This window comes from Anoplophora glabripennis, unplaced genomic scaffold (assembly GCF_000390285.2).
Source record: "Anoplophora glabripennis isolate ALB-LARVAE unplaced genomic scaffold, Agla_2.0 scaffold188, whole genome shotgun sequence".
Taxonomy (NCBI): domain Eukaryota; kingdom Metazoa; phylum Arthropoda; class Insecta; order Coleoptera; family Cerambycidae; genus Anoplophora; species Anoplophora glabripennis.
This window is the reverse complement of record NW_019416300.1, coordinates 276,331-288,468: the sequence shown is the minus strand read 5'-3', so window position 1 is coordinate 288,468 and position 12,138 is coordinate 276,331. Positions and strand designations below refer to the sequence as shown.

Genomic DNA, 12,138 nt, shown 5'->3' with positions numbered 1-12,138 from the left:
ACTAATAAATAACGATAAATAACAATAAATATAAAAATAAAAGAATATTTTAAATACCAACCTATATATAACAACAATGATACTTTTATAGCCCAGGTAACATTTTTATAATAAGTTGTGTGTATTAATCGTAAATAACAATGGTAATATCGCATGTCATCGGAAAATTCTCAGTGAAAGTCATGAATCGTAAGCTGTTATCTTCGATTATTGTTTGAACGTAACTATAAGGGGATTACCTTTCTAGATAAAGTTTCACAGGTAATTTTTCATAATTTGTAGCAGGCAATATAACTGTAAGGAAGGTGATGCAATGTAGGCCTTATGTGCATGTTTTCCCCTTGATATATAATGTTATCGAGGATGACAACAGTGATAAGGAACGTCATTGGGTATTATTTAGTGACAACTCAAAAGTATGATTCCATTTAAAAGTGGATTTTTTTTGTTTGTTTTTTTTTTGCCAATGAGCGTGTTAAGCGCTTAATAAATTAAAATGGAACATAGTCTTAAGAATTAACCAATAATTTAATGTGTCGCATTTAGCAGCTGATTGCTTTAACGTATAAAATGTCAGATTAAGAAGAAAGTCGGTAGAAAGGAAAATTTGTGGCCAAAAAAAAGTACGATTGTTTGAGAATTAGAACAGAAAATAGCAAAAGCAGGAAAAAGCTGTTGTAGAGAAGATTGTTGAGCCAGAACCTCCGCACACCGTTCGTAGACCAGGAAAGGAAACATTTTGAAATTTATTAATAGCCCAGTTACTGTAGCTGAAAATATAGTAATACCTCCGAATTTTTTATAACTGCATCGATTGTTCTCAAAATTTAGAATTAGGCTCATCTTACCGCCCAATTCAAAACTTATATATGCGCTAGGTGTGCTTTTTGTTCTTAAGGGGGAAAACCACCCCTTATTGGAGAAAAAAGAAAAAATATAAAAAGTATTTTATGTAATCAAATCTTTTCCATTTGTGCAGTATGAGTAATTTCATGTGCTATCTAACATGAAACTTAATGTATCCCCAATTTTCAACCCGGAAAAACTTTAAAAACCACCCCTTTGGATGAAAATAATATAAAAAAAATTTTCAACTTGAAACGTTTTAATCATGCATTTTTATCAAATTAAAATTTCTTGATTAAAAAATCCTTTTTATCGATTGCAACTTTTTAACCCTTAAAAAAGTGAAAAAATATTATTGAAAGAGTAGAAACATTTTAAATATATATTCGTATTAAATAAACATTTATTGCCTTATTATAATATAGTAGTTATAATATAGTATAGTACTGGTTTATTCGAATATACACATACTAAATACGTATATATACAAAAAAGATCTAAATGCTTCAAAATTGTTGTTTGACCTAAATTTTCCTAAAATTATCACCTATACACGTGCTTATTTTTATTATATTATTATTATATGATAACTTAAAATGGCGATATCTCGATTAATATTAATTTTAGAGGAATACAAAAATTAAGCAAAATCTTCAGCAAAAATAAAGCTAAATTTTCTTACTCTTGTATTTTTTTCGTACACCTTTTAATTTTTAAGTTACAGCGTAAAAATCGATTTTTTTTTAGAAATTTGAAAAATTAACAAGTTTTTTTTTTCGAAATCATGCTTTGTAAGTGAACCAAAGACCCAGAACATATTCTTAGAACATAAATGAAGAAATATGTAAATGGATTGCATTTAATTTTAATTCTGTCGCCAAAGGCACAGATTTGTTTATTAATTTTTTCTTAAAAAAAATGAGACTATCATGTTATTTCGATCATATTTCCGTTAATTTTGATTCTAAAGACTTTTAAAACAGCTCATTTTAAAGGTTTTTCAAAGTACTTTAAAAAAGGTACAAATAGTTTTTTTCCTAATATTTATGGTTTTGGCGTTATTTAACGTTAATTGGTTCCAATTTAGAATTTAGCTAACATATAATAATGTTTAAAAATCCATAACTCGGTTTATATTGCAATTAGAGAAGAACAAAATAATGCCATTAGATTTGTTTTTTTATTACCTTTCTTTTTGTTCATTACAACTTTTTCGTTAAATCCAATGGTTTCAGAGTTATTTGCAAAAAACTGTCCGAAAACAAGCACTTTTTCAGTAAAAAATCTACATTTTCAATGATGAATTACTCGGAAAGTATTGGATTATCCAAAAAACTTTATGTAACATTTGTTACATAAAATTGACTCATCTATCGATTCCTGTGGTTATTTTGGGCGTAAAAATTTCCATCCCCAAGAAGGGGTGGGAACCGCCCCCAGGGCAAAAGCACACTACGGCACTATATAAGTTTTGTTCCTTGAGGCATTCCCCACATTCAATCAAAATTTCACGTCAATCGGTTTAGTTATAAAGAATTCGGAGGTAAAAACCCTGAGTAACTGGACTATAATTACTGGGCCTGATTTTATTATTGGAAAGTCTTGGGAATGATAATACAAGAGGCGTCTCATCAAGTGGGTCATGAAAAAAGTATAGCGTCATTGTCTTTTTATCAACAAATAAGTGAAAAATTCGTCATTTTTCGTTCTACGCGTTATTGTAAAAAAACTATTAATCTTGCAAAAAATGTTCAACAGACGATTTGATCTAGAGAAACTCATTTTTAGAATGAAACTTTATAAGTTAAAATTGCTTTATAAACAAAAAATTTATTGCAAAAAATTAAACGGAAAAAGTGCTTATTCTTTAATTGTTAATAACTTTTTAAATAATTAACAAAAAATCTTACCAAATTGTCCCAAAATGTGAGTTTTTATATCTTTAAGAGATGTGCAAAAGATGGGCTGGAACGGTCAAATAGTTTTTGCAAAATTCCATTTATTTATCCCATTTTTGCAAAAAAGCCCATTTTCAAATTACTATTCCGGGGTTAGGGTTATGACTAAAGCATTTTTTTGGGCTCATTTCCTTCGAAGAGACACAAAATTTTTGCTTTTGGTATTAATTAAAAACAAGACAAATCGATAAATAATTCGAGAATAATTCACAGGATTTGATTTCGCATTGCAAGAAAAAAATATCTCAATAATACAAAATTGGCTGCACTTTAGGTAGGTTAAATGTAAAAAGGACTAGATTTCTTCTTTTCTGTGCTACTACGACTTATGTTTACAGTATTTCACAAAAAAATACTAGATTATAGGACAGAAGGATATGTTTTACTCTATTTTGAAGTTAATCCAAACAAATTCAGAATTTTTTTTCCAAAAATTCTCATCAAGTGAAGTCAATCAATGTTCTACGATGCCAGAAATCTAGATGACGTCACAGATCAGAGCTCAGGCCTTTTATCAATGATCTACTAATTTGCAACGTCTGATTTATAATTAAATTACGTGGGTACTAAATCAATGTTTTTTTTCCAGGGAAATGGATGGCGTTGGCTTCACGCTGGCCATTGGGGCCCTCAAAGCGCTGGCCTTCCTCTACGACGTCATCACTTTCCCCGTCTACGTCCTCCTCCAGAGGCCGTGGCGCAAACGCCAACTAGCCAGAAGGATCAAGGTCAGTTCGAACTGGACAGGGACACGCGCTTGCACGCAACGCAGAGACGCTCCCATGACTGTTTTTTTTTTAATGTTTTTTCAATGCATGTCCCCTCAGCGTGTCAGTTTGACGTGTCGTGACGTTCACATCCTTTCCCGGGGAGGGGGTTCATTTGAGGGCGGGTGGCTTTCGCAAAAACAAACCAAATTCGTGCATCTAGACGTAGTTGAAGTCTACGCCTAAATAGAGGTCATTTTCAAAATGATGTGTGTGTGTAGTTTTGTCTCTTATATTTGTGAAATGAACTATACCAGTATTGGTAATTTTGCTATTTCATACTCTAGTTTAGATTTCATATAAAATTAATAGGATTTTTTATTAAATCCAGTAAAAGGAGAGAAATAAAAGAGTTTTCGATGGTCACAGGGTGAATCTCAATGTATACATTTTAACCATGCATTTAGCTCACCAAAAGTAACAACTTTTAGTCTAAGAATGTTTTTAAATACATACGAGATGCGAAACCAAAAATATTTGCCGGTAAATAGAGCCAAACGTTAATAAATGTTCTTTTTTGTAATGTCAAATGTAATATATACAATATTTTAAACAATCTGTAGCAGCTGTAGACATTTTTTGCAATGTTGGTTTTTGAATTCAAGGAGAAATAAAAGAAATTTCTTTTCAACTATTGATCATACAGCAAACAGAAGATGGGTTTTCGAAACCTGGATCAAGTATGTTTGAGATTTTTTTTTATACGCATTAATTTGAAAAAGAGCAAAAAAATTGATTTTTTCTGCTATTTTGGAAAATCAACGACTATTTTGCAAATATTGCGAAAAGTACCAATGTTTGTATGTTTTCTTTTTAGCTTAATACAATTTTGAAATCGATCGGTCGAATCGTTTTCGTTTCCTGAATCAAGTTTTATAAAAAATTAAACGAACAGGTTTATTGCTCCTTAAACATCAATTAATGGTTAAGATGAAACAAATTTTTTGTGCTATTTTTTTCACAATTTCGCTTTAAAAACTCATCAAATGTCGAAAAAAAAAATTTGAAAAAAAAATGTTTTATTTCGAGATTTCAAAACTAGAATCAAGCTTCAAGATGCTTCTTTTTTCTCGATACGATCATTATTCACGAAGTTTTTTATTAGAGAAATTTTTCTGTATTACTTCCCGTTTGAAAGTTATAAGCAATATCGTCCTAAAGATTCTCAAAAGAAATGTCACCTAAAAATCACATTAGCGGTGGAAGGATCAAGTAGTCGTTGGAAAATAATTGAATGTTTTCGTTGTTTAGTGCATAAATGTCATTAAGAATAAATAAAAGGATTAAACTCGATAATTCTTTAATACAGTTAAAACAAAAGTGATGATAACAATAACCAAACTTAAAAAATGAGGCAAACACTCGAGTTTGACACACCCTGTATAGTACACACGCGTAAATATTTGTAATTTTGAAAAATGACGCACTGGACTACACATTTAAGATTCACCCTATACATACACAGATTATGCAGAATTTGAAAGCTAACGGTACAAATTCCAAAATAGATAAGTTTGTTTCTTATATAGTCATCCTTAGAATTTCTTTAGTTTCGCGAAAGATTATTTTTCTTATATATGCTTTATGTTATTTATCGTTGGACTGTAGGTATATACTCTAATCTACAGAATTCCTCATACATCGTAACAAATGATATTTCCTACGGTTTCATCTCACATTCTGAATTATTTCCGTTCGTTGTGTTCAAGGTAAAAGTTCTGATTTTAGACTTAGCAAACCAAACTAAATGCCTTGTCGATATTGACAAAGGTCAGTTACTTTAATTAGCATACCGATCGGCATCCACTTTCTCTTTGAAGCAAATCGGGCTAAACTGATGGCACGTAGCAAAGATCGAAACTCGAGTTTACATTTATCCCACAAAAGATCTGAGTGAGGAGACTATTCAGTTTTTGAGATAACTTACCGACCTTCAGGAAAACTTGAATAAAAGGAAGTAATTCAGATTTTAATTTTTAGCGTAGATTTTTTCTGAAGCCGTACAAATAATTTGGTTTGTTTTGCTTTGACTGTTCGAATACTTAGCAGATAACTTACAAGAGCAATAATTGCCAAACAGAAACCTTAGTTTCAGCACGCTTTTTAGCTTGACATTTTCTCGTTTCTATTCGGGGAATTTCTGAACTATCCTTGAACTGACTTTCTGAACTGACTCCGTCTCGACATGTGTGGCTTGGTGAATGTTCAATATTCAATTTTTTTAATAAATTTTTTCGACAGTCAAATCACAATCTCAGTTGTGAACGGGACGCACATATTATTTCCTTCAATTGCAGTGGTGAAAGGGTATCATTAGTCCTGTTGTTGCGCAAAATCATACCTGCTGTGGAAATTAATATTAATAATTTATTTCAAGGTCCCCGATTTTTACCCATTCGTCTCCTTACATAACAGTCAATTATAATTGAAAACATTAGCGATTATAAATAAATTGTATCGGTGTTTTGTTCCAAGCAAACGCGACTTTTTCAGTACAAAAAAAAACTTGATCGGTAGCGATGTTAATTTCATTTTTATATTAGTAATTTTTTTATTTATACACAACTAAGATGTTACATTAAATGTTTTGGTTCTGTTATTGAAAGGAATTTCAACAGGAGAACCACAACGACAACATAATCTCAGCAGGCTTTGATCTCGCGCAACAACAAAACAATTGGCCAACCCTCCAACTGTTTGCTGTTTTGTTTCACTCTATTTCCGAGGGTACCTAGACCTCTGTTGTGCTCACTGTTATTGTTTATAGGGAGTTATTGTAGCGACGGAAACCGAACAACCGAATGACGTAAGAATTGATATGAAAGGGAATGACATTGATATAACTAACCATTTCAGAGACCCATTACCGCCATCTAAACTCAACAAGGTATTGACTGAGAAAATATATGTGCCACGAAGGTGGACGTTACATTACGATTTTTTTTGTTTTGTTTTAACCAAGATTACGCGGTTGAGGTTCTAATATTTTGGGATGGTTTTAGTTGGAATGTGCGATGACTGGAGGGGTCGTTTTGGTGGATGTCGCAACAGTGCGCATATTAGCGTTTATCCGGAGATGTAGAGTAAATGAGAATAAGGGAAGAGTTGGTAATAAATGAGGCCGCCATTTTGAAGGTCCAAGTACCGGGTGATTTCCTATAATGTCCACCCACCTTAACTCTTTTATTTGGGTCAGTAAAAAATGAGAGCTTGTAGGATTCTTTCTGAACTTTTTGCGCAGGTATTTGAAAATTGATCTAACATATTAATATACAGGGTAGATCAAAAAGTATACTTAATTTATTGATTCTAAGTTTAATTCTAAGCATTTTTTATGCAACAAGTCATATATTCAAAGTCAACGGTATTTGAAATATTACTAAATAAAAATTAATAAAAAAAACTAACCAATTAAGGGGTGTTTTATTAATCCATTATTACTAGGTTAATTCCAAAGATAGAATAATAATTAAACGTGTAGTTTTAGCTTTACGTAAAGCCATAACCTCAACCATGATCATCAGCAACACCGCTGATAAGTCACCTTCAAAATGGCTACCCTTTAGCATCGTCAGAAATTCTTATGCGCACCGCATTCTCATTTTCTCTTCATCTCTGTCTTTGTCACATAAAAAGCCGACATAATTTTTTATTACTGTAGAACGATCTGTGGGTTGTTTATGTCCTTTATCAGTTATGTTACAAATGTTACCAGATTACCCTGAACAATGTTATCTGTATTCAGTTATTTTTCGCCATATGGTTCTGCCGATAAGGTCAAGTCGGCAATTTTTTATTTACCCCCCTAAAATTCGGAAAGTAAAATATACGCACTGGTCGCTATTGGTTTTTTTACATTTATTTTTGTTATTTAGGTCTTTGTTTGAAATGTGGCTAATCGATTCCCGTGAAAAGCTAATTAATTCGGTAATTAGAAATATAATTAAATCGATAATTAATGCGCTAATCACCAATTTAACGCTGGTCCGTTAACTTTTAAATGGACATTTGCTGCACGAGACCAGGGCAATGGGTGTTTTTGTTTTCTCGAGCATGAAGTGTAAATATGTATGCACGATTATCTGAGAGCGGATCTGTTCCATACAGGGTGTTCGTTTATTTTTTAACGTAATCGTATAATTGTCATAAGAGCTACGCCTTTTCCAGATGTGAAAACTAGTTTTAAAATTTCTGTTTGCGACTGATATTTTGTTATATTTTTATATAATACAGTTATAAATATGATATTCTTTTGAAATGGTCCGATGTGTTATTTTAACAAATTTTTTCAGAATGTTGATGGCTATTATTTACTACTTGGGTCAGTTTTTTTCTTTTTTCAAAGAGTGCAATATTTATTTTTCTGTTTTGCTTAAAAATAAAAAACAGGAAAACTTTTGAAATAAATGACCTTCACAGTACTAAAGACAATATTTCGACTTATCGTCAGTAAAAATTTGGAATTTTTTTATGAATTAACAAAAAAATTACGACGAGTTAAAGTGAGAGGTATAAATTTTGTAGGCAGAAAACCCTGGTTTTTTCAACATTTTTATTCATAACTAAAAAATGGGATAACGAAACTAACTGAAATTTTAGCATACAATAGAGTAACGGTGAGGGTATATATGGTTCAAATTTCTAATTTTTTTGCTCCTACGTTTTCTTAATATCGGTTTTCAAACTCAGGGGTCTATTTAATTTATTTCGATAGTAGTCACTTGAACTCGATAACTCCGATTCTATTCCTTCAAATGTCATGAAATTTTGACAGTACATCAGTGAAAGATCTACCACTAGAAATACCTATTTTTGAAAAGTCCTGTTTACTTTCGAGACCACCTTGTATAATACAAAATTCATTGAATGTTGATTTCAAATTTCAAGTAGGTATAAATGTGACATTTTGTTTTGTAACATTTTCAACGAATTCTGAAATACATTCGGGACTTTCTGAAACACACCTGGAAAAGACGTAGAAAATCATTGCATTGAAAAATAAATAAACGATCATCTTTCGGACCGTTCGTACCAATGAACACCCTGTATACAGGGTGTCGCATAATTAATGGTACATACAGCAGCAGCGGTTTCTACACACCAAAATATTACTATTTAACCAAATTTACCTTGGTCCAAAAGTTGTTGCTTAAAAAGATACAGGGTGTTAAGGTGAAAAATTTGTTTTCATGATTTTTAAATAACAAATTTTGGAGATCGGAGGTTCGTTGACGCGACGAATCCAAATCCAATCATAATTTACTTATTAGAGGGCGCCACTTGCGGCACATTGCATGTCATAAATTTGGTTGCTCAGTATATCTGTAATTTTGTAAACGTAATTTATAAATAATGAAAACAAATTTTTCACTTTGACACTGTATTTTTTTAAACATCAACTATTGGACGAATAGGCTATTGATTATATTAAAAAAAAAAAAACAGGGTTAAAAGGAACTATGACTTTCAAGCAATTTTATTGCATGAATCGTTGAAAGGGTCATTTTAGATAAAAGAAAATGCACTACTTTCAGTTTTTTAATTGTAGCTCGAAAATGAAGCAAAATTTCGCTATAGTTCATAGGAAAAATTATTTAGAGAATTGAATTTCCCATCGAAATGGCTTAATTAAAATTTAAAAAAAGGAAAATTTTATTCAAAAAATCGTTAATAAACAATTTGAAAAAAGCAAAATATTCGATTTTTATTTTTTTTTTACTTTTTTGCCTCTAGTTTTCTTTTGAATAAAGATAGGTATAGGCATTGCTTCATAGAAAAAAAGTAGATAAAATTTCCTTCAAAAAAAGAAGTACATTGGATGAGAATTGACTAATATATGGCCGCTCAAACTTAGCCAATTTTTCGATTTTCGTCGCGTTTACCTGCAAAAAAGGAAGGATTCGTTCAGGGATTTTCATCACATGACTTGTTCGAAGGGTCATTAAAAATTAAAAAATCACGTGGTGCTATTAAATTAGAAGGTTGAAATTGAAGGTAGGGGTGAAAATGCACTTTTGCAGTTTTTTTAATATAACACGAAAACGAAGTAAAATTTCGGTATAGTTCATAGGAAAAAATTTGTAGAGAATTGAAATTTCCATCGAAATGGCTTATTTAAAAAATTTAAAAGAAAAATTGTATGCAAAAAATCGTTAGTAAACAATTTTAAAAAAGTAAAAAATTATATTTTTTATTTTTTTACTTTTTTGACTAATTTTTTTTTTATTAGAAGTAGGCAAAGAAAATTGCTGACCAAAAAAACTAGATGAGATTTTGGGCTAATATTGACTGAGTTATAACCGGTCAAACTTAAATATTTTTTAGATTTTCGTCGTTTTTAACATAATTCAGTCAAAAACGTAAAAAAAAGGAAAAATCTTGTTTTACTTTTTTCTTTCAAATTGTTTATTGACGATTTTTTGCATAAAATTTTTCTTTTGTTTTTTAAATAAGCTATTTCGATGAGAAATTCATATCTCTACAAAATTTTTCCTGTGAACTGTAGCGATATTTTGCTTCGTTTTCGAGCTACAATTAAAGAAGTGAAAGTGGAGCATTTTCACCCCTATCTCCAATTTCCACCCTCTAATTTAATAACATTCCGCGGTTTTTTCATCTAAAATGACCATTTGAACGATTTATGTAATAAAATATCTTGAACTTCATAGTTCCTTTTAAAATCCTATAATAAATAGCCTATAGGCACATATCTAACCCATATGCGACACTGAGAGAGATAAGGCTATTTCGTGCAACACGAATGGAGATACATCCAAGTTAAAGGGACTGAACGCATGCGTATTTCCAAACAGAACAGCTGTGTGACAACGTAAGATGATATTTTCAGGTTTACTATTATTTCGGCAATAAACAGAATAAATATGAAATACAAAACTTTAAGGATATATAAATTTTGTAGAGTAAAATAGAATGTTTGATTATTTTGCCCATAAAATGATGCTGCTCCTATGAACGGTTTTTATCTGCGAATTAAATACATTACCGATGAAGCCTGAATACTTCCGAACATATTTTATCTCCGCGTGGTTTCTGTTAGTGACGTTACGTTAAATCATATAATAGCCATTTTGTAAACATTGTTGCCGTTAGCTGTATTGGAGTGTTTTAAAAAGTTGTTTACAGTGGATTTATAGTTATTTATTTTTAAAACTTTGGCGTTTTTATTAACAATTATTTGCAGTTGCAAAGAATGTCTAAATCAGTATCGGAAATGCAAGAAAGAAAATAAAAACATACATTTTTTTCGCTTTCCTAAAGAAGAACAATTAATTGTATAATTATTAAGTACTTTTTATATAGATAAATTTAAATTTCTTATAAAAATTGTTTAAAAATTCAATTTTTATAATATAAATTGTTCTTTTAAATGTCGATAGAAAAATGTGGACGCCCAGAATTAATAATGCATGGATAAAACGATTTCAAATTTACATAACTAGTGTAACACCATTTGGAAGTTTACTATCCCTAAAATGACATATTTTCTATATTCTTTACTCTAACTGAGCTATTTAATAAAATAACTTGTAATTCTGCGAATTTACTACTACATAAAATCTATCAATCAAAATTTTAGTAAACCTCTAATAAAAAAAATGAAAAATTAAATATGTGTAATTTTACATTTAATACATATATAGCAATTTTACTTTAATACATTAGTTATCTAATTTATCATCCCGTTTAGACAGACACTTTATTAATTAAGTGAAAATTGTGATAAATGTAGGTGTAAGTATTTTATGTTCATGTTTATTCAATATTTCGAACCGACAACACTTTCTTCAGATATAAATTTTTATTGCCCAATCTGGCAACGTTTAGCATACAATTTAAAGGGACGAGGTCAACGGCGGCATTTACGCCACATCAAAGGAGTGTCGCATATGGGTTAGATATGTGCTATAGGTAAGTTTGGTTAAATCGTAATAATTTAGTGTGTAGAATTCGCTATTGCTTGTTCTATGTACCGTTGCGGAAGGGACATCCTGTATATCGCACGAGCAACGCTTGCCGGATATTAACGCACGCCGCCTCTTCTATTATTACTAACTTGATCAGGTGATTAGGGATTTGTAGGCAAATGAGCTCTATTTATAACGCTGGCCGGCCGACCTCACGAGAGCCACGTCGAAATCGATTCGTTTGCGGCTCACGCGAGACCGGCCCACGTGCGTCGTCTACTCGTCATCACGCGGTTTCGCTAATCGGCGAGCAGAACGAGGTGGCGGTGGCGGTTGTAGCGCCGCGGCGCACTATAATTCATTTGGACTTAGGTATGGACAAAATTAAGTAGCGCCTCGTAGAAAAAAGATAAAAAAAAATAAAAAATAGCGTTTTAAAGGTTAAGTGAAACAGATTAAGGGAAAAATAATCACATTTCACCAGCACCCCATTTACACCCTCAAAATTGCGCCCCAAAATTATAATTTTGGAAAAAAAATTAAATTTTTTGCTCGTTTAAAAAAAATTTTTTTTTTTCAATTAATACAAAACATTTTTATATAGTTTTTGAGATGAGGAATAAGAATCCATTGTTTAAATTG

The 12,138-nt window shown here is 31.2% G+C and overlaps 1 protein-coding gene across 7 annotated transcripts in view; it reads left to right on the top strand.

Annotated features, from left to right (window-relative positions):
- The window catches only part of LOC108906014 (long-chain-fatty-acid--CoA ligase 4), a 65,973-nt gene that overhangs the window by 34,636 nt on the left and 19,199 nt on the right, over nt 1-12,138 (top strand). For 6 of the 7 annotated variants that reach the window (XM_018709133.1, XM_018709138.2, XM_018709137.2 and 3 more), the window contains 2 exons: nt 3,394-3,532; nt 6,339-6,458. In XM_018709133.1, coding sequence (XP_018564649.1) covers nt 3,394-3,532; nt 6,339-6,458 — 259 coding nt within the window. The remainder of the gene's footprint in view (nt 1-3,393; nt 3,533-6,338; nt 6,459-12,138) is intronic. The other variant, XM_018709139.1, reaches the window with a different exon arrangement.